This window comes from Chlorocebus sabaeus, chromosome 25 (genome assembly GCF_047675955.1).
Source record: "Chlorocebus sabaeus isolate Y175 chromosome 25, mChlSab1.0.hap1, whole genome shotgun sequence".
Classification (NCBI taxonomy): Eukaryota; Metazoa; Chordata; class Mammalia; order Primates; family Cercopithecidae; genus Chlorocebus; species Chlorocebus sabaeus.
The window spans coordinates 79,715,772-79,739,701 of NC_132928.1; the positions used below are offsets into that span (position 1 = coordinate 79,715,772).

Genomic DNA, 23,930 nt, shown 5'->3' on the forward strand with positions numbered 1-23,930 from the left:
GCGACAGAGCGAAACTCCGTATAAAAAAAAAAAAAAAAAAAAAAAAAGTTATATTTATACTATATTGTAGTCTATTATGTATGCAATAGCATTATGCCTAAAAAATGTATATAATTTAAAATACTTTATTGCTAAAAATTGCTAATAATCATCTAAACCTTCAGCAAGTCCTAATCCTTTTGCTGGTGGAGGGTCTTGACTCGATGTTGATAGATCCGGGCTTATCAGGGAGGTGGCTGCTGAAGCCTGGGGTGGCTGTGGCAATTTTTAAAAATAAGACAGCAATGAAGTTGCCGCATGGATTGCCTTTTCCTTTCAGGAAAAATTTCTCAGTAGCATGTGCTGCTGTTTGATAGCATTTTACCCACAGTAGAATTTCTTTCAAAATTGGTGTCAATTCTCTTAAACCCTGCCCCTGCCCTGTCATCTAAGTCCTTTGTTGTCATTTCAGCAGTGTTCACAGTATCTTCCTTAGGAGCAGATTCCATCTCAAGAAACAACTTTCTTTGCTCATCCATGAGAAGCAACTCCTCATCCATTCCAGTTTTATCACGAGATTGCAGCAAGTTAGGCCTCACTCCTAATTCTAGTTCTCTTCCTATTTCTACCACATATTCAGTTACTTTCTCCACTGAAGTCTTGAACCCTTCCAAGTATCTTTGAGGGTTAGAATCCTTTTCTTCCAAATTCCTGTTCATGTTGCTATTTTGACCTCCTCCCATGAATCACAAATGTTCTTAATGGCATCTAGAATGGTGAATTCTTTCTGGAAAGTTTTCAATTTGAGCAACCAGATTCATCATAGGAATCACTATCTATGGCAGCTATAGCCTTACAACATGTATTTCTTAAATAGTAAGTCTTGAAAGTCAGAATTTCCCCTTGATCCATGGGCTGCAGAAGGAATATTGTATTCACCAGCATGAAAACAACATTCACGTTGTACATCTCCATCAGAGCTCCCGGATACATTTTCAATGAGCAGTAATACTTTGAAAGGAATCTTTTTTTTTTTTTTTTCTGAGTAAAGTAGCCATATATGTTGAATTCAATAACTTAATTTAACATCTCTTCAGAAAGCTATTTTTGTGATATGCTTACACCTCCTCAACAAGGCAGGCGCGTGTGTGCATGTCTGAGGGATGAAGTGTTTAGGGCATATGTTTGAGGCTGAAGAATGCAGAAAAAGAAAACTATACCTTTGTGTTCCTATAGAAATTTAAACTAATTATTTTTTTAATGAGGATCTTGATTAACTTTATTGATTTACTCTAATATTAGAGTACTCTAATCAAACCATTTGCACTTTTCAGCTTTCAGAGAGATAAGTGGTCAGACACTAAAGAATGGAGGAAAACTGCAAGTTACAGCCAGAGCAACTGAGAAAAGTCTTCAGTTTTTTTCTCCCTGACCTTAGCAAAACAACCATAATATAATTTATTTCCTTTTTATTATTATTAACTGTAAAGCTTCCTTGCAAAAAAAAAAAAAATAGAAGAATAATATAGTTGGTTTTATGGAATTTGGAAACAATTATTTTATCATAGAATGGAGAGAAACTGTATTAGTTTTCCTCATATTGAAACAAATGTCAGTTTGGAACTGCAATTTGAATGTCATTAATTGCTAGTTTCAATGATAAGTAGGTTTTATTCTTAGCTAAAAGTCCTTTGAAATCAATATATACAGTGACTGTCATAATAACGTTATCATGTAATGTGCACAAAAGACAGAACAAAATGCATGTCCTCATAGAGAAAGTCTAGCCTACTTCCCTTTTCAACTCCACATACCATTGGAAGCACTAGGTTCAATTATATGTATCTGATATATGAAATCTTACTTATAGCTAATACAAACAGAAAGAAGATGCCTCTATAGTGAGTCAGAACCAGGCAGTTAGCAAATAATTGCATAGGTACCAAAAAATGATTGCTCAAAAAAAAAAAAGGAAAACTATTGTGATAAATTATAAAATAAACTATTGAAGCACAATAAAGTGCCTTTTGGGTTTTTAATGTAAATGTAAATTATTTCCAATTTTGAAACCTTTATTTTTTGTACTTATCATAATTATCATTATAGCACTTCTTTTTTGCAACAGACTTTAAAATTATAGATTGAAAGTTTGCAAAAGTCAGCCAGGCACGGTGGCTCACACCTGTAATCCCAGCAATTTGGGAGGCCGAGGCGGGCAGATAACTTGAGGTCAGGAGTTCGAGACCAGCCTGGCCAGCATGGTGAAACCCCATCTCTACTAAAAATACAAAAGTTAGCCGGGTGTGGTAGTGCACGCCTGTGATCCTAGCTACTGGGGAGGCTGAGGCACGAGAATCACTTGAACCCGGAAGGTGGAGGATGTAGTGAGCTGAGATCGAGCCACTGCACTCCTGCCTGGGCAACAGAGTGAGACTTGGTCTCAAAGAAAAGTTTGCAAAAGTCACTTAGGAAAAAAATTTGATTGTGCATGGAAATTCTCTCCCTAAAACTCTTTTATTTAGGAAGCACTTTTTATTGAATACCTGCCACGTATCACGCACTGTTCTTAGCACTGGGGATGTCAAGATTAATGAGGTACAGTACCTGCACTATAGAAGTACTGCAGAGCTCCTGCAGTGCTGGGGCGAGGGGGAGGTTTTTGAAGAGGATAATTGCCGAATTATAGCTAAAGAACTCTCAGGAGTTAGCTTGGCTCAGATAGGCAGTTTCTAGAGGGTAGTGAAAAGACAGTGAATCTCAAGTAGAAGAGGTAATGTGAACAAAATAATGGAGGTAACATATTGCATGGTTTGTGAAGAATAACTACAAGTATCTCAGTGTGGCTGCCGTAATACTGGGAGTAGTAAAAAATGAAGACAAACAAATAGGTAGGGACCAGACCATGCTTAGAACAATAAGGAGCTTGAGTATCCTATAACAAATGGGAGGCCTTTGAAGGGCTTTAAATGAGAAATGACACGATCAGGTTTGTGTTGTGGGCAGCTCATCTTTGATACTGCTTGGATGACAGATTTGAAAGGGCCAAGACTAAAGGCAGAAGATTCAGGCAACAGGCTACTTCCTGTTTTAGTTAAAAGATACAAAGATGACCAGGCTCAGTGGTTCACACCTGTAATCTCAGCACTTTGGGAGGCCAAGGTGGGAGGATCACTTGAGGCCAGGAGTTCAAGACCAGCCTGGGCAACATAGACTCCATCTCTACAAAAAAAATTTTTTTTTAATTTTTAAAAACTAGCTGGGTGCAGTGGTGTGCACCTTTAGTTGAGCTATTTGGGAGGCTGTGGTGGGAGGAATGCTTGAGTCCAGGAGTTCGAGGTTGTAGTGAGCTATGATTGCACCACTACAGACCAGCTTGAGTGACAGATCAAGATTCTGTCTCTAAACAAATTTACAATTAAAAAATAATAAAATATATAAGGTCATGACAATGGAGGTGGTGCAGAAGAAAAGGTTTTGGTTTCAGAAAATAGCAGTAAAAGTAGCATAACTTGCAATTGATACCATGCAGCTGGGAGAGGAGGGTACTGAGAGAAAGAAAGGAAAGAAGGACAATTCCAGGATTTCTAACTTGAATGAATTGAAAAACAGTGCTAACCAATGAAATTAAGAATAGAGGACCAGGCACCATGGCTGATGCCTATAATCCCAGAACTTTGGGAGGCGGAGGTAGGAGGATTATTTGAGCTCAGGAATTCGAGACCAGCCTGGCAACACAGTGAGACCTTGTCTCTACAAAAAAAATCAAAACATTAGCCAGGCATGGTGGCAGCCACCTGTGGTCCCAGCTACTCCAGAGCCCAAGGTGGGAGGATCGCTTGAGCCCTGGAGGTCAAGGCTGCAGTAAACTGTGATCATTTCACTGTACTCTAGTCTGGGCAACAGAGGGAGATCTGTCTCTGAAAAAAAGAATAGAACAAAGAAACATGCTTAAAGGAGGTGATAAGTTACATATATTAACACTGAGATACCTGTAAAATGTCTAAGTAATTAAATGTATAAGCCTGAAGCTTGTAGAAGAGGACTGGACTAGATAATTAGGTCATTAGCATTGAGATATTTGAAACATAATCTGAGATTCCTCAGAAAGAGCTGAAAAAAAAAAGAAAAAGAAAATGAATTTGAGATAAGCCTCCAAAATATTAGTATTGAAAAGGCTGGCAAGGGTGCCAAGTAGGAAACAGAAAAATAAAAGTCGCAGAAACACAGCAAAACCAGCAAGGCCTGGAGTCGAGGACGTCAGGAGAGTAAGGAGTTTCAGGAAGGGGAGAGCAACTGAGAGTGGTAATTGACAGTGGTAACAGACCTCTCCTCTTATTTAAATGTCACTCTTCTATGCTCCTGTGAAGTCTTATGCGTGCCTCCCTCGGATACAGCACTTTCACATTGCACCATAATCAACACTTTATCTGAGTACTTTAAACTATTGTAAGTTTCTCTAGATCACAGATGTCCTACTTGACTTTGTATGGCAAGTATCTAACATAGTAGATATCTAACAAATATTTGAGGCAAGACAATTGAAAAATATCTTAACGATAAATAGGAAAAGCTATCACAGAGTGTTACGGAGCAGAAGCCAGTGAAATTTGCTGAGTGAAAAAGTCAGTAAGTGGAAATGATGAATGTAGAATATTCTTTCAAAAAGTTTGAAGGGAAGAGGATGATGGGAAGTTAATCTAATAGTCGGTAAGAAAGAATAAATAAGGCTGAGAAAAAGCAGCCGGTAAACAGGAAGAGTATATTTTTGTTGCTTTGATGAATTCTGCCAGTTAAAAATTTTCGTGCAAGAAAACAAGATTTTACTAAATTTCATGCTCTGATATTAAATATATATATATATAAAATAAAGCATTTTGGTTTAAGTTGATGACAGTTACAAAGTGTACACATGGCATTTATACCGCGAATCATGAATACTCTATTCATAGTGTTCTGTTTCCTTCGTTCTTCAGAATCCCGCCATGGATTCATTACGAGTGAACTGCATTGATTTACTACAAGTAGAAGGGTATAATTTGATAGCAGCTGGAACCTTAAATGGTGTGATCATCTTATGGAATTTTGTGACGTCTACTGTCAAAAAAGTGTAAGTTGTGTATTATCCTTAAACAACGTAAAAACTTCACTGCAGAAGAGCCAAGTAACATGCAACACTCAGGGAAGGGCTGGGCGCCGTGGCTCAGGTCTGTAAACCCAGAACTTTGGGAGGAGGATCACTCAAGGCCAGGAGTTCGAGACCAGCCTTACCAACATGGTGAAACCCTGTCTCTACTAAAAACACAAAAATTAGTGGGGTGCACTGGCGCCTGCCTGTAAACCTAGCTAATGGAGAGGGTGAGGCATGAGAATTGCTTGAACCTGGGAGGTGGAGGTAGCAGTGAACTGAGATCACACCACTGCACTACAGCCTGGGCGACAGAGTGAGTGAAACTCAGGAAAAAAAAAAAAAAAAAAAAAAAAAAAAAAAAAAAAAAAACACCACCAACAAAAAACCTCAGGGGACAAAAAAGCAATACATAAAAATGGTGATAACTTTCAAGGCAGGCCTTCCTGGAAGTTATATTCATGAATGGACTATGTTCTAAGTTTGTAAATCCCAGGATGATGTAAGTAAGGTGAACTGTAAGCATCTATATTCCCAAGAGCTTTGATCTTTACTATTCTCACCTAGTATATGCTTTTCATGTGTGATCTTGCTCAAATTTATGACCTCAACAAATAATTGAAATACATAACAACTTCAAACACTAATCTTTCTAGAGCTTCAAACACATATAACCAATTGCCTACTGGCAATTTTCATCTGATCGCTACCAAGACCCTCAAAGCCCTACATGTCTACAACATCTTCCCAACCTACTCCCCGCTCCCAAACTTCTCCCCTTCCGGTATCCCCAGTGCCACCAGCATCCACTCAGCCACCAAAGTCAAATGGTGAGAAGACTCCTGGGTAGCATGTCCTTCCCATTCACCACCTCAACACATCTGATTTATTACAGGTTGGGGCTAAGGGCCAATGTGATAGATGCAATTATTCCTCTCAACCAGTTAGATTTACTCGGGACTATGGCCAAGATCTCACCCTCCCCATACCATCCACTTCTCAATTTTTTTTTTTCCATTTGTTGCAAAGGAACTAAAGTAATACTGAATGATTTGTTTGGATGGATTGTAAATAGTAAGTTCTCCCCAGCTGTGTAATTAGAACGTATGCAAGGGCCATGTGTGGCCACCCTATGGCAATGGGGTTTGGAAAATTTTACTTGCAGATACAAGACGGCCAAGAACCTTAACAATGAATGAAAATAAAATCAAGTTTATCTAAGCATCTGGGGGACGGGAAAAGGTATAAAAGAGGAGAGAAGGGAGAATTGGAAAGGACAAGAGAAAAGAAGAGGAAAATACAAAAGAAATGTCTGCCCCTCTATTTACAGTACTTAACATACGGTTGGTCTGCCTGCTCCTTCCCATCCAAGTCTGAGTCATTTCTTTTAGCCAGTTTTTGAGAGGAAATAATCATTTCTTCTTTGGACTATGGATTTCTTCTCTTTGAACCTTTAATTGAAATAGCTGTTTCTGTAGAACCCCCTTTCTGCCCCTCAGTTCATATACTCCTGGATCCTGCCCCTGGAATTCCTGTCATCCTTCTGTTCCTTCACTTCAGTCCATGCCCCCAGCCTTTTCTCACACACTGTGTACCTGCCACTTGATACCTACACCTGTCTGCCCTGCAAACTTCCTCTCCTTCTTGCCAATGCTTTCACGCTGTGTCAGCTTGTGTATGACTCCTTCCTAAGAAGGGAAAGCAGATAGACTGAGAAGACCATTATCTCGATGCCACAGCCTAAAGAGGGAGGCAACACCCGTGATAATAATCCCACTTTAAAGGTGAAGATCCTCCTTTAAAGTGCCTTGTTATTTTGCCAAGGGATGCATGCATATCCAACATCCAATCAGAGGAAAACAACCAAGTATAGTGTAGGTCATACACAGTGTCCCTTTCCTATAGGCAGATGATTATATAAGACAATTAACTTTGAATCAGTGCAGTATTTTGCAAAACATATGATTTAGCACAGAAGGTCATTTAGGCCCAGCTTTAAAGGTTCTGAAACTGAAAATGGTTCCCATATTTGCAGTAGAGTCCATCTCTTTGTCTACCTCAAACTTCGCCTAAAACCCCTTCACCAGTCAGAGGACATAATTCTTCTGTTCCTGCTCTGAGCCTCAGGCTTTTTGAGCCCAGACTTAATATTATTCTTGCTAATTAATAATCTACTTCATGATTCAGCTCATCTGCACAACAGAAATCTCTAAAAAAAATTTGAGTTCAGCAAGTCATCAAGCTCGTAGACTTCTCTTTTGAGCTTGGGTTCACTTAACAGAAGTAATTTCCACTGCAGAAAAAGGGGAAATTTGGCTGTAAGGTCTATATGCTATAACGAATGTTAAATGCAGCTTTAAGAGCCAAGCATGATGTTTCAGTGCAGGGACTATTCCCCTGTTCCTAGGATGGTGCCTAGAAAGTTCAATGTTGACCTTGGAATCTGGGTCAACAGGAGACTGGAGCAGCAAGAGCAGTGTCTTTACTGGACTACCTGTTCTTCTCCACTCCATTAAAAGCTCTTTAAGGGTAATAATATTTTATTCAAATTTATTACTCCACTTATTTAAAAAATATTAGAACTCTACTATTTAAACTGTATGAAACCAGCCAGGTGTGGTGGCTCCCATTGGTAATCCCAGCACTTTGGGAGGCCAAGGCAGGAGGATTGCTTGAGCCCAGGAGTTCAAGACCAGTCTGGGCAACATAGTCGGCCCCTATCTCTAAAAGTAAAATAAAATAGAGTTTTATCCACAGGATTTTATAGAAGTCCATTCTCTGATCTAAAGGTAGGAAGACAAGACCGGTTAGTTGAACTAAAAGACTTTTAAACCACTGACGATCATGATTTAACAGAACCTTGTTAAAAAAGGTATGCTCAAACTCTACCTCCATGCATTTTCTTTTCGTGTTCAATAATATTAGCATTTGAGGAATTGTTTAGCTCTGCAGGGGATATACAATCTTAGTACTGTAAGCTCCATAATTTATAATTTTTTATCATATAAATATATACTTGCTTCCAGGTGCCGACTTGAAGATTGCTTCCCTGTAAACCCGGACTTGCATCCCAAGCACTTTAAAATTAATGACATACTGTTCCTCTTTCGTACCCCTGAATGTGCAAGGTAACTCAGTACTTACTGAACCAGTAATACTGTCGGGGACTTAGGTGGCTGGTACATTAGGTTGATGCAAAATTAATTGTGGTTTTTGCTATTGAAAGTAATAGAGTTTACTTCATCCCAATGTTGAGGGGACAACTAAAAAAAGACATCAGTTGGGTTGACACGTGGCTTCAGCTTTCTTCCCATTACTGTCATTTTGGAGGCAAGGTTCTCCTCAGGGATTTGAAGTGTTGTGTAGTCCCATCACCATGTCAGCCTCACAGCACCCTTTATCCCAGTAGCAGAGATGGAAAATGCTAACTTGGCCGTACTTTTCGCCAGAGTCTAACACTGGTGTGAAACAGAAGGAAGGACTTGCAAGGCAAGTATGGAAGGTCATATGGCAGGAGGTTTCATCCACCATCCACTATAACTGAGCAATTGTCATCCATTTCTGAGAGAGCAGGGGATTTAAGAAAAAGTGTTTTTCCTATTTGCGTGAGAGCTCTGGTTTGCAGGCAATAGACAATGCCACACATAGCTTTGGAGAGAAATCAGAAGCTTCTGTGCTGGTTTGGGGTCACCCAGAGGTCAGCCAGAATGTAACCCCTTCCCTACCCTTTGGCATGAAATTTCATCAAAACTGTTCTGAGAATATTTTGAGGACTTATTCTGTAGACATCTGCATGAGACCTTAAGCCACTTTCAGCCGATTTCAGTGGAGTGCCACAGACTAGGATCCGGTTAGAACTAGACATTGTCAAGCAGGAAGTTAGACAGGCTTGTAAGGTCCTCCCACCGCCACCCCACCCCCTGCCATTTCAGTGTAAGAGCCTCTGGGACTAAATCTGGCCTTTGCAGTGGGATAGCCAAGACTTTTATTTTCTGACCCAGGGAGCAACAAACCTTATTTCCTGAGGTTCCCCAATAGTCTCCACCAATATCATAGTGGTCAACATTTATTACACAAAATATAAGGCATGATTTGTTTCCTGAGTGGCTCAGTATCCACAGATGATGAAAGAAGCAATCAGCTGAAATTAAAGCAGAGATGCACACCCTTTAAGTATGGTAGAATATCTTAACGTTTATCCTTGGGCTTCCCCCCACCCCTTATAGGAGATCAAGTCAGGATTCCATATGTTCTTCGTCCCAGTGTGAATCCAGCAAAGGTCCACAGAGCAGTAAGGTAAGCAAGACACAGAGAGAGTCTGTCTTCCTGTCATACTCAACGTTGGCTCAAAAATAGTGCTATTGAGCATTTGAGCCCCTCCTTTGATAGAAGGTAACAGTGGAAGAATTCTGTGTGTGCATGCATATGTGTAAAAACGCATTGTTTTGCCAAAAAAATGCAATATCTAAGTTGTTTTTTCAATGTTATATATTTTTCAATTTTTATATATTTTTTCAAAGCTTTATATCTGTGAATAATCAATATACAATCACAAATAAAATAAATCATGCATGTTATTTTGATACTTACAAAGTAATGAAGTAATTTTAGACTATCTCTTTTGCTAAAAAGTACATATGTCACAGGGAGAAGAGACAGCAGGTAATATAATTACATTACAACACGTACTGTAATGCAGTGGTTTTCAAACTGTGTTCTCAGTTTCAATTTTATATGTTTTTATGCTTTACATTTCTAGTTAGAATTGTGTTTGAAGGAAAGTTGTCACTGAAAAAATTGTTTTTAAATCACCAGCATAGTGGAAAGAATAAACTTATATGGAAGCAAAAGTCAGACAGATTGTACTTGAACCCAAGTCCTTCTTTTAATACCTGATTAGCTTTAGAGCTGTCACTTAATCTGAGTTTCTGTTTCTGTTTCAGTAAAAAGGGAATAATAAAGATGAAGTTGCATGGTTGTGAATACAATTAGAGATCATGTCAACCAAGAACCAAGCCTGCATTAGGCATTTTTAATTACTCTCGTTACTATGCTGGTACCTCACCCACTAGAAGAACGTTGTGTTATGAATTCTCTATTTCTGGACATGAAAATGTCTGCAATACATTTTTTTCAAAAAAAAAATTTAAGTATAATTTTAAAATCAATGCTTAGAAATGAAAATTCAACTGTCTGGAGAATTTACTCACCCAGTATATCTCATTTTCTTACAATGTCATAGAAATATTTTCTCTTTTCCTCCCATAATTCAGGGAAGCAAGCAAAGCATACATGACAGTGAGGTTAAAGGTCAGTATGAAATCACCTCTCTTCTTTATAATAAAGCAACTCCTTTGCAACAGGTCATTTAGGTGACAGAGTATTTTTATGAATATATATATTCCTCAATATATGAATGCATTATATATATTCATAAATATATTCATTATATATGTATATATAATATACACACACATACCCACATACATATACATATATACATATGTGTGTGTGTGTATATATATGCAAAGAATATACATATTCTTTTTGGAACCAAATGTTGAGGTGCTATAGGATTCAGTAGTCTAAATGGCAGAATTTTCATTATGATGATGCCTTCTTAAATACTAATTATAGATTTTAAGAATCCAGAATATTACCGAACTTCTTAGTCTCCAGCCATTTTTCTCAAACTTATACTGTATTTATGAACCATTCTGTATGTGTAAGATTTGTGAATAAATACCTTGTGTGAGCTGTTATGTATAGTATAGAAGCTTTTGCAATATGATCAAAATAAGCTTTTTATATTTTTTCAGTGATCCAGGATTCAATTTTTTAATGCTTTTTTTGTCCTTTGCCCCGACTGAAGTTCTCTGGGTTAAAAAAAAAAGGAGAAGAAAAAAATAATGTGTTGCTTTTGCTATTTTCTTGTCTGCCTTCTGTTTTACATTCCATAAAAATTTGGAATTCCAAGTATTGCAAATTCCATGACAGCTTTTTTTTTTTTTTTTTTTTTGAGACAGAGTCTCACTGTGTCCCCCAGGCTGGAGTGCAGTGGTGCCATCTCAGCTCACTGCAACCTCTGCCTCCCGGGTTCAAGCAATTCTCCTGCCTCAGCCTCCCAAGTAGCTGGGATTACAGGTGCCCACCACCACACCCAGCTAATTTTTGTATTTTTAGTAGAGACGGGGTTTCACCATGTTGGCCAGGCTGATCTCAACTCCTGACCTCAAGTGATCCACCTGCCTTGGCCTCCCAAAGTGCTGGGATTACAGGCATGAGCCACCACACCTGGCCTCATGATAGTTCATTAATTTCTCGAATAGGTGAACAAACAGATGTCATGGTGGGAGAACAACAGCCAGTGGACAAAAAACACCCTGGAAGTGCCAATTTACCAGAAGCCCAGCCGCCTGTCCTTGTCACTGCTCATGAGGACGGACACCTCCGCTTGTGGACTCTGGAGGTAATGGAACCCAGCAAGTCTGGGAATAGGAAAGAATGGGAAAGATAAAAAGAATCATTAAATGAATCTTAACGTTCTTCCATATGGCATCCAATTCTAATATTTTTTCAACTTTCTAGCCAAATTGCTGATTTTGCAGCCTGTTTATTGATAATGCTACCCAAACTTTACGAGAGAAGGGTTTTGTAACTCCAAAGATCAAATCATCAAAACTGCTAACTTAGCTATTTCAAACCTCTCCCTCTTTTTGGAAGCCCTTCTACTTCTCTATCAAACACATTACAGATAGATACCCACACTGGGATAGATACCTGCACACAGATAGATACCCGTATTGAGAGAAGAATGTTCAACCAGTCATGCAAGCCTCACAGTCAGGAATTTCTGGGAAGGTCTTCACCTTTGGCACACTGCTTTAGTCTCATCCCTTATGTCCCTAATAGAAGCAGGAAAAGTGAATCCGGCACGAAGATTTACTAGAAAAATCTATTGAGTCTGCTTGTAATTCTTTTACTTGGGGGGAAGAGGGCATTAGTTTTTGTTTTCTTTTGTTTTGTTTTTGAGACGGAGTCTCTCTCTGTTGCCCAGGCTGGAGTGCAGGGGCGTGATCTCGGCTCACCGCAACCTCCACCTCCTGGGTTCAAGCAATTCTTCTGCCTAAGCCTCCCGAGTAGCTGGGGCAATAGGCAGGTGCCACCACACCTGGCTAATTTTTGTATTTTTAGTAGAGACAGGGTTTCACCATGTTGGGCAGGCTGGTCTCGAACTCCTGACCTCGCGATCCACCAGCCTCGGCCTCCCAAAGTGTTCGGATTACAGGTGTGAGCCACTGTACCCGGCCGAGGGCATTAGTTTTGATGGGTTCATGCATTCAAAATATTCAAATCTTTCTTTTAAATTGAGCTATGAATATATGCCACTAAATATCTTATTGGATATTTAAATAATATTAGAGGATATTACTTGTGTATTAGAGTAAAAGAATACAAGAACACTGAAATGTTGAGTGTACAAGTAGTTCTTCGTTTACCAGACAGTTGAAAGAAGGTATTGCATCGTATTGAGTGTCCTTCAACATTTTACAAAGAAAAATATCACTTTCATTTACCAGAAGATTTAAAATGATTTAGGGTGGAATTAAGAGGACAGAAGATGATGAAAGGAACGATCCTGAGTAGCCTGAGGATGACGACAATGAAATCCTTAGAAAAGCAGAGGAGGTGACCTCGCTTGTGATAAGGCTCCTTCCTACAGAGAAACTCAGAAAACACAACTGTTTTATGTGGCAGATAATGGGATCCAACAACACAGAACTGCATGGCTTTCTGCCAGATAAAACTCTAAGTCTACCAGTAGATCCTAACTTATTCGTGGAAACAACCCTGGTTTGAAAATACAAAGTATTCTAACAATAACTTCCCTTGAGATGATCTTGGTATTAGAACAATGCCCCCTTTTATTTTTCTAATACAGAAATGAAAGAGTAAAAGAAATAGGAGAAGAGATTATGTCCAAGCAGTCTAAGGAAAGGAGTAGCATATTTGAACTCTTCACAAGCTTTGAAGTTGATGATGTTTATTCTCTAAGCAAGATAATACGTGTGAAAGTCCTTCCCAGTGCTGGCTTATACTGAGCACTGAAAAAACTGTTTGAATTTAAATCTCTTAACAATTCTTTGTCTTGCACCAATATTAAAAAATAAATATTTCTGAAAAGGCAAATATTTGTTTAAAACAACTGACATATACTTAAGTGTATCTCCCTTCTGAAAAGAATGTCTAAAAAGAAAATATGTCAAGGCCTGCTTGAGTTAAATTTAAAAAGAAGAAATAAAAAGAAAATATGTAATTGGAAAGAAAGTCTGAGGAATTGCATAAAAAGGGTCATGGGGTATGCAAAAACAACCCCAACTGTACAGACAGTCTATAATACTCAGAGTCTAGATCCTTCTAATTAACAGTTTTTCACACCTTTAGAATATTTAATTTTGAGGAAATAAGTCCCTATGGATAGTTTCAAATGATTTTCATTACAAACAGGGGAATCGTGGTTCAGTAGTAGAGAGAACTCTTGAGATGCATTATTTACATAGAAAAATCAATTTCGATATTAAGATTTTATAAGATTTACTAGCATAGAAAAAGTTTTATTTACATTTTACTTTATTTAGGGAAGACTACTGAAAGATCTGCTACCTTTCACAAAACATTCTGCCATTTCTCTGACATCGCTGTATACTGATTCATGTACGAGGATACTACTGGCTGGAAATGTGGGTGAGTCATTATTACCTTAAATATCCAGCCACAGGCATCTTAATAATTTACATGATACAAAAAATGACTTTAGGAAAAATACATGGTATATATTGAGACAAAAGAGAGACTAAGAGGTATGCTCAAGCCTGAGAAAGTGTTATGAATAGCCTGCTGAATAAATAGAATAAATGAGTGTCAGGAGAACCTGTTTCATTCCTAGCTCTCCATTTAGAGCAAGGCATTGCCTTCTTCTGTGTTTAAAATGGGTATGTGTCTACCCATCTGTGTAGCTTACTTTTTTGGAAAAAAAATATAAAGTTTTAATTTTTAACATTGAAAGTGTATGTTGCATTAATCTTAATTATTAAAGGAAGTCGTGCCATAAATTAGAGAAAAAAAGAATGATTTTTTCTCAGTAGGGGACTTTATTTTTTATATTTATTATAATTAATATGGTCAGTCTTACTTCTTTCATCTAACAAAATTCTTTTTTACATTCTTCCCTTATGCTTGTCTTCTGTCGTTTGAATTAATCCTAAATTTTCTTTGCTTTCCTCTCTCCTATACTTTGAAAGATTATGTGTGTATGTGAATGCACATGCATGTGTAAAAACAGTTTTTTATTTTACCAGCGTTTATCTTTAAGTTTTTCAAAACAATCAGTTAGAATTAAATAGCATATTGTCAGTTAAAACAAAAAGCTTAGCCCCCTTTCACTTTCTCTTTTCTCCATATCTACCCCTTTGCTTATTGTTGTTTTGCTAATGCAATTGTAAGATTTGCATCTGGATTAGATCTGCTTAAATGCTTACATTTCAAATTTACTTATTTTTCATACTTAAGTTTTCATATTCTCTTTTATAAACATTTTTCTCATTTCAAAATTTGTTTTAATTTTTTTTTTTTTTTTCCCAATTTGAGACAGAGTCTATCTCTGTTGCCCAGACTGGAGTGCAGTAGTGCAATCCTGGCTCACTGCAACCCCCATCTCCTAGATTCAAGCGATTCTACTGCCTCAGCCTCCCGAGTAGCTGGGATTACAGGCATGTACCACCACGCCCAGCTAATTTTTGTATTTTTAGTAGAGATGGGGTTTCGCCATGTTGGCCAGGCTGATCTTGAACTCCTGACCTCAAGTGATCCGCCTGCCTCGGCCTCCCAAAGTGCTGAGATTACAGACATGAGCCACCATGCCAGCCTCAAAATTTATTTCATAAAAATGTTACAACAAACCATTTCGTACTGTCAATTGAGTCATCTGGACCTTGTTGAAAATAATTGTCTACATTTGTATATAGTATTATAAATAAATTTTAAGGTTTTTTAAAAAGGTATTTAAAGTATTTAATTTAAGGTATTTAAGGTTATCCCTGTTTTTCCTGGAATTTTTTGGTGTTTGTTTTTGCTTACCACCAATCCTTTTACATTCTGATATTCTTACACTTCTGATTTTCACTTATCTATCTGTATAATTTATATAGACACTAATTCTTTTTACAGAAAACTTGTAGAGAAAGCTAAGATCAAATTTTGTTTCTTTCTAAAAACAGCCTGCTTATTCTTGCATTAACTTTGCCTACTATGTGGCAAGCCTTTTCTGACAAATACAGAGAATTAAAATTTGAAACTATCTATGGAATTCCCAGCATGGACCTCTATTAGGGTTAGTCCTCTCTTTGCCTATGCCTAGGATACTTTACTATTATATAGCCCATTCTCATCCTGAAACTTATGGTTTCTGCTTGATCCAAAAAATAGAGTGGGTTCGGGATCCAATCTGTCCTCATCTACATTATAACTAAAGTGGACTGCTTCTAGATTCTGCTATTAGGCTTTCTTTTTCTCTGCCTCAGTAGATGTTAAAAGAACTTCTTTGAAGTCTGCTATCTATTCACTAGATTAAATCGGACATCCTCAGGCATCATTACATCATTAGTTGTTGCCTTTAAAAAAAAAAAAGACAGAGAGACAAGGTCTGACTATGGCCCAGGCTGGAGTGCAGTGGTGTGCTCATAGTTCACCGTAACTGCCAACTCCTGGGTGCAAGTGATCCTTCCACCTCAGCCTCCTCAGTAGCTGAGACTACAGGTGTATGCTTTTTTTTTTTTTTCCTGTAGAGACAGGTCTTACTTCTTTTTCTATTTTCCTAAAGTAGAAGCTTAGATTGTTGATTTTAGATCTTTCTTCCTTCCTTTCTAATATATGCACTGAATGCTATAAATTTCCATGTGAGCAATGCTCTCGCTGCATACCACAAATTTTGATAAGTTGCAATTTCACTTTTTTCTTTTTTAATTAAGACAGAGTCTTGCTCTATTGCCCAGGTTGGAGTGCAGTGGCACAATCTCGGCTCACTGCAATCTTCGCCTCCCAAGTTCAAGCAATTTTCCAACCTCAGCCTCCCAAGTAGCTGGGATTACAGGCACCTGATACCATGACTGGTTAATTTTTATATTTTTAGTAGAGACAGGGTTTCACCATGTTGGTCAGGCTGGTTTCAAACTCCTGACCTCAGGTGATCCACCTACCTCAGCCTCCCAACGTGCTGCGATTACAGGAATGAGCCACCATGCCTGGTCTCACCTTTATTTAGTAAAAAATACTTTTAAATTTCTCTTGAGATTTATCCTTTGACCCAAAGAATTTAGAAATATTCTACCTAATCTCCAAGTACTTTGGGATTTTCCAGTTGTCTTTCTGTTACTGGTTTCTACTGGCCTGAAAACATACATTGTATGATGTCTCTTCTTTTAAAGTTGTTCAGGTGCATTCTGTGGCCCAGAACATAGTCTGTCTTGAGGAATGTCTACATGATCTTCAGAAGAATGTGTATTCTGAATGTGTGTGTATGAAGTAATCTACAGATGTCAATTATATTCAGTTTATTGATGGTGCCATTGATTTTAACTATATTGTTAATGATTTTCTACCTGCTTGGCCTGCCCATTTTTGATAGAGGGGTGTTGAAGTCTCCAACTATAATAATGGATTCATCTATTTCAACTTTCTGTCCTATAAGTATGTTGATATCTATTATTAGGGGCATATATATTAAGGATGGTCAAATCTTCTTGGAGAATTGACCCTTTAATCATTAGGTAATGCCCTCTGTTTATCCCTGATAAGTTTTATCACTCTGAAGTCTGCTCTGTCTGAAATTAATACAGCTACACTTGCTTTCTTTCGATTAGTGTTAATGTGGTATATCTTTTTCTATTCCTTTGCTTTTAATCTATTTGTATCCATATTTAAAGTAGGTTTTTTTATACACAACATATAGTTGGGTCATGTTTTTAAATTCACTCTGACACTTTGTTTTAATTGGTATATTTAGATTGTTGGCATCTAAAGTAATTGATTATTGACACAATTGAATTAGTATCTACCATATTTGTTACTATTCTTAATTTGTTGCCCTGGCTCTTTATTACTGTTTTTGTCTTCCAGTCTTTTTCTGCCTTTTGAGGTTTTAACTGAGCATTTTGTGTGAATCTATTTTCTCTCCTTTCTTAGCATATTTATTATACTTCCTTTTAAACGTTTTTTTAGTGGTTGCCCTAGAGTTTATAATGTATATTCACAATTAGCCTGTGCCTATTTTCAAATGACATTATGCCACTTTGTATCTTATAATACCAAAGTATTCCTAATGTCTTTTATCTCCTGTATAATTACTATCATTCATTTCAAGTATTTATGAGTTATAATTATCAAATACATTGTTGCTGTCATTATTTTTAACAAACCATTATCTGGTAGATCAATTAAGATTAACAAAAATAAAAGTTTTTATTTTATCTTCACTTATTCCTTGTCTTATGTTCTTACTTTCTTTACGTAGATCTGAGGTTTTTTTTACCTATATCATTTTTCTTTTTTCTGAACAACTTCTTTTAACATTTCTTGAAAGGCAGGCCTATTAGTGACAAATTCTCTCAATTTTTATTTGTCTGAGAAAGTCTATATTTCTCCTTTAATTTTGAAGGTTAATTTTGCAAAGTACAGAATTCTAGGTTGGTCAGTTTTTTCTCTCAACATGTTAAATATTTAACTCCACTCTTCTTGTTTGCATTGCTTCTGATAAGAAGTTTGATGTCATTCTTATGTTTGTGCTCATTTTTTCCCCCATGTGGCTTCTTTCAAGATTCTTTTTTATACCTTTGTTTTCCTGCAGTGTAAATAGTTTAAACGTTGAGGTGTAGTCATTGTTGCTCTTTGATATGTAGTTTTTGTAACTATCATTTAAATTGTAGGCTGAATATCTCTGTAAGAGTTTGGATTCTGTTTGGTGGTATATTCATTTCCATTACCCTGATCTCTAAAAGAACTCTAAGTGGGTGAAGCAATCTCATTAAGACTTATCAAGACAGAAACAAAATAATTTCTACACACAAAAATGAATATGGGCCAGGTGCAGAGGCCCATGCCTGTAATCCCAGCACTTTAGGAGGCCAAGGCGGGTGGATGGTCTGAGGTCAGGAGTTCAAGACCAGCCTGTCCAACATGGTGAAACCCTTCTCTACTAAAAATACAAACAAACAAAAAAAAATTAGCCGGGCATGGTGGCAGGCACCTATAATCCCAGCTACTCAGGAGGCTGAGGCAGGAGAATTGCTTGAACCTAGGAGGCAGAGGTTGCAGTGGGCCAAGATCATGCCTTTGCACTCCATCCTGGGCTACAGAGTGAGGCTCCATCTCAAAAAAATAAATAAATAAAAATGAATATGAAATTTCTACTTTCATTTCTGTTTTCTGAGATTCTGTTTTATTCAGCATTATAAATGCCTAAATCAAAATAACTTTTGGATAGTATTGATTTAGATAACATGATATCTAATTAAAGATTCCAATGTTTAAATTTTATACAGAAGGACATGTTATCCTTTGCAATATTAGCTCTTTCCTGGATCCACCTCATGATGAAAAGGTAAGAACTTCAGTTCCCCCCTTTAAGTTATGAGTCAGCACATATTTATTGAGCATTTAGAAATTTCATTTCTAAAATTCTAAAGGATAGAAATAAAAGACTCTCTGTTGTCAAGGCACATATACTATTGAAATGTGAGCTACATGACAAATAGCAATGGCCTGCTGGTGAAAAGGGACGAAGAAGTGAGTGAGGGAGAGGGAGTATGCCAGCTACTGGTCACTTCGCATCTTCTTCATGTTTTGGCTTATTTGTGAGGATTTATGTAGCAACCCAGAGTTAGAAAGAGTTCATAGATTATATAGTCCTCCACAGTCAGTTTCTATATCTTATTTTTTATAAGATGTTCTATGACCTTCCTTGCAAATCTAGGGCAGAACCATTTAAGAAATTTTTTCTTATTTCTAGTATAAATTCTCCCTAACATTAAAGCACATTTTATTCTATTTTTAAAAATATTATACCAAGGAACAGCTATTTTAGCATAGCCCTATTTTTCTTTAATACATCAGATCAAAAGCTTAAATATCTATAATAGATATGTTTAGCTTAAATAGATACATTTCATTTTTGGATCACAAGTATTAACAAGGGGTTTATGTTGATTAGGATTTGATTCCTTGCAGAGCATTTCAGAATAGTTATTGTTTCAAATATTGTTTCATTTGATTAACAGAGTTTTCTTTTTGTTTCAGAGAATCTATTCTAACTCTTTTAAGGTTTTGGTATTCAACTTTAGTTTGACTATCTCCACCTGCAGAGGGTAAATCAGAGAATAGCTTGTCTAGGGGCACGTAGACAGTGATGAAGTCAGGGCCAGGACCGGGGTTCTTCTTGCTAGTCCAGTACTCTTTCCATATATAATACTTATGCTATCAAACGAAAAACAATAAGGTTCAAACAACTTGGGAAACATGAAGTTTCATTTACCAGTAACTATAAATCGCTTATAATCAACACATGCTGTAAGCTGAACAAAAACAAACTGTATGCTTGAACCATATATAGGTGAAAAGTTATGTAATTGCTTTATCCTACTGTTGATGATTATTATTGTATTATTAATTTTAACAGATAAAATATCATTCAAAGCCTACAGTTTTGCAAATGGAATTGCTATAAACTAGCAACCGAGATCTTTCAAAATTTAGAGAAAATCTTCAAAACAAAGTTATAGAATAATATTGAGTTACAACAATAGTAGAAATAATTTTAAAGCATTTTCACAAATTTAAAATTAGAGAATCTTTAGTAACTTATTTTAAGTTCTTTCGTATTCAACTTCATTTCAACCTTTTCTGTACTCAGACAATGGGATCATGCCATTTGTACATGGCTGCCTATTTATAAATATACAACAAAACCATAGAACCTGGCTATAAAATGCCTCATTATTACATAGATCAACATACGCCAATGCTTAAACCAGGTCCGGCTATAGATTACAACTGCAGTGAATACCTAAAAGGTCAGTCTAGAAAAAAAGGTCAATCTTGTTCTCTCCCGATATTACTGATAAAAAAAGAAGCTCCATGGTATACAGATATTCTAAAAGATAAGATAGTCAAAACCTCTCCACAGAAAGAGAGACCTCACATATAATTACATATATACACACATAGAGAAAGGACAATCTTAGTTTCTAATTGCAGGTTTCAATCCATTACGGGGTCATGAAATCATTAAATTAGTCGTAACCAGTATTTTTATAAAAATAGAAGAGAATGGAATGCAATGCAGTAGAACAGAATAGATCATATTGATGTACATTTCACATAGGTGAAGTATCCTTTCGTGAAACTTGTTTCAGACACATGTGTAAGTATATGTATATATTCACTGGGTCATGAAGCAAAATGTGTATCTTACTATAAATACAGTCTGTGTTAGAGAATGCCGTCCTACGGCAGAGAAAGAAACCTTCGATGACCAGATATTCTTGAATAGCTTTGAGATAATAAGAAATAGGTCAGGCACAGTGGCTCACACCTGTAATCCCAGCACTTTGGGAGGCTGAGGCAGGCAGATCACAAGGTCAAAAAATTGAGACCATCCTGACCAACATGGTGAAACCCCATCTCTACTAAAAATACAAAAAAAAAATATTAGCTGGGCATGGTGGCACACGCCTGTAGTCACAGCTACTCGGGAGGCTGAGGCAGGAGAATCACTTGAACCCAGGAGGCAGTGAGCCGAGATCGCGCCACTGCACGGCAGCCTGGCAACAGAGCGAGACTCCATCTCAAAAGAAAAGAAAAAAGAAATAGGAGAGTCCAGATTTTACTTTGGCTCTCTAAAAACAACCAGAGGGAATTCAGTCAGAAGGCCTGCAAATTTAGGAGGAATTGTGCCCAGCCTTTGTTAAAGCCTAAATGAAGAGAAGAGTCATAGGAGAACTCTAAACTGCCAGGACTGTCATCACATTACACTTCTAGGTAAATGACCCAGGACAAAGTAAGGTGTTAGTCCAGGCTTATCAGTGATAAAGAGGGAATATATTCACAGGGAGTGTGACTGCAGAGCAAACTCTCCAGTTAACAACTCTAGTTCACACAATTTGGAATGTCTCCCGAGGCCCATGAGAGGCCCTGAACTTGAGTATAACCACACCCTGAAGAAACATAAAAAATCAAGCCTCATGATTTTTTTCTTTTCTACTCCTGTGACAGATGATTCATGATGTTTTTGAAAGAGAATGAGCTGAGTTTTATTCTTTTCATTAATTACTTATAGCATATATCTCCTATCCCACACTCCCCCAAAAAGAACAAAACAGCCAGTTCTATCTCTAGACAAAATCTGAATATAGGAAGTCTTTTTGCCAATCTCCCCTTTAGCTTTTACCTTCCAGCTCTGTTTCCTTCTATTCTTGATTATATTTACTTTCAGTCCCCCTCCAACCTTCTCCTAAAGCATGTCTTTCCTCTAGTCATCTGCTCATCATCAATTAAATGAATCGCTAATTCTCAGTTACATGATAAATTGCCAGAGACATAAGATACTTCCTTTCCCAGGGAGATGTGTGAATTAATAAGTCTTTAAAAACAGGACTTCTGGTACCCCAACAAGCAAGAGAAGAGCGAATTGAGGCAAGGACTTAATCATCTAGCACAGATGTCTACATCATCCACTCATAAGCTTCGCTCAATGAAAAATGCTTTTGTTGAAGATTACATTTTGACTAGCATGTACTTACTCCAAGGAATATGCCTTGTTGTTGCTATCTAGAAATTCAAGCAGCTGCTTTCCTGGCGTGCTCATTCTTTGGAAATTATTCAAGTAATCTATGTAGAAGAAAAACAAGTGGTAATTACTGCCTCCATCGATGGCTCAGTAAGGTAGGCCAAGATGGCATCATATTGTGAATTCAGTACTGTGAGCATGAAAGGTAAAGGTTTTAAACTAAAGTTGAAGTCTATAGTTCAAATGCAATGTTGGTAAACTGATTTAAATAAATAAGTGAATAGATGACACAAAAGGACTTTGAAAAGATGGCCACTGATTTGGAGTTCTCTTTCATGACCAAGGAAATGTGATGTCATGTTCATCGATGTTAAAAGGTATCACAAATGCTTTTGATAAAAGTGAAGCTTTTTTTGTAGAATTATTTCAAAGAATTAAGCAAGATAGGTATCTCAGAGAGTTAGATCCAAGTCACAGAGGGGGATTCAGAATCAGAAGTCATAGAAAAGTCATAGAAAAGAGAGCAACTGATGCTGAGAAAACTGGGTAAGCTCATTATTTCATTGACACTGTGATGGATTTTGCAAAGCCTATTGTTTTCAGTTACCTAGATAATGCTAAGTACCTATACACAAAATGCTAAAGACACACACACATACAAAGAGAAAGAAAGGAAATATCATGGCATTTCTAGAAACAAATTTCTGCATATTGAAATGTCTTAAAATCATGGTAATGAATTATCCCCTTAAAAGAATGAAGTTAGGTAAGATTAAGAGAGGTAGAGAGGCTTTGAAGTACATTAGAGAATTTAAATGCAATCAAAACAAAAAGGAAGGAATATGTTATGTTGCATAAAAGCTGCTGGACTGAAATTCAAGGGAGCCTAGCTAACTGTGTAGGCTTGAGGCTAGAGAGTTAGACAGACCAAAGTCATACAGTGTCCAGGAGGCACTGATAAGAATGTGGATCTTTGCCCTGAAAGAAATAGCCTCTGCACAGAATTTTACATGGGGGAGTAATATGACCTGATTTATATTTTTGGAAGGTAATGGGTGGGGAATAGATTGCAGGGCAACAAAAGTGGGAGCAAAGAGATCAGTTTAAAGTCCAGGGTGAATGTAATGGCTTGGATTAGAGGAGCGGTAACAGTCTGGAAATAAGTGGTTTAGATTTGATGATAGCTATCCAGGAGGTAAAATGAAGAAGACACGAACTTTAATTCAAAGGGGAGCTAAGTGATAAATGTCAAGAATGACACCTGGTTTATGCAACTAGGTGAATGTTAGAACCACTCATTAAGCTACAGGGCTCTAAAAGAGGAAAATGTTTAGAATGTGGAAGGATAAAGAGCTTTAGAATGTTGAACTCAAGGTGAATCTTTAGGAGTAAGGTCCTATTTGGAGGCAAAAGGTTAGAGTTACTTCCTCTGTAAGAAAGGACATCTGGGCTGAGCACAGTGGCTCACGCCTGTAATCCCAGCACTCTGGGAGGCCAAGGCGGGTGGACCATGAGGTCAGGAGTTGGAGACCACCCTGATCAACATGGTGAAACCCTGTCTCTACTAAAAATACAAAAATTAGCCGGGCGTGGTGGCACGTGCCTGTAATCCCAGCTACTTGGGAGGCTGAGGTAGGAGAATCACTTGAACCTGGGAGGCGGAGATTGTAGCGAGCCAAGATCGCGTCACTGCACTCCAGTCTGGGCGACAAAGCAAGACTCCATCTCAAAAAAAAAAAAAAAAAAAAAAAAAAGAAAGGACATCTGCTGTTTTATTTGCAGGAAAGAGTAAGAACATTAAATGTCATTATCATAGATGTTTTTAACAACTCAGTCCCTTGGTCTCTGCTCCAGCTTATTTTCAGCTGCCTGTAAGCAGAAGTGTTCATTTGAGTTTGTAACATACACACAGATGCACACACACAGCACAACCACATATGTACATGCCACTGTTGTTGTAAGGTATTCCTTGCCTGTCTTGGTCTGTTC

At 37.4% G+C, this 23,930-nt stretch overlaps 1 protein-coding gene across 1 annotated transcript in view; it reads left to right on the forward strand.

Annotated features, from left to right (window-relative positions):
- Nucleotides 1–23,930, forward strand: part of WDR64 (WD repeat domain 64) — a 158,234-nt gene that overhangs the window by 116,820 nt on the left and 17,484 nt on the right. Inside the window, exons 16-23 of the mRNA XM_007989939.3 lie at nt 4,953–5,086; nt 8,131–8,232; nt 9,331–9,400; nt 10,378–10,414; nt 11,434–11,573; nt 13,744–13,849; nt 18,700–18,758; nt 21,987–22,096. Coding sequence (XP_007988130.3) covers nt 4,953–5,086; nt 8,131–8,232; nt 9,331–9,400; nt 10,378–10,414; nt 11,434–11,573; nt 13,744–13,849; nt 18,700–18,758; nt 21,987–22,096 — 758 coding nt within the window. The remainder of the gene's footprint in view (nt 1–4,952; nt 5,087–8,130; nt 8,233–9,330; nt 9,401–10,377; nt 10,415–11,433; nt 11,574–13,743; nt 13,850–18,699; nt 18,759–21,986; nt 22,097–23,930) is intronic.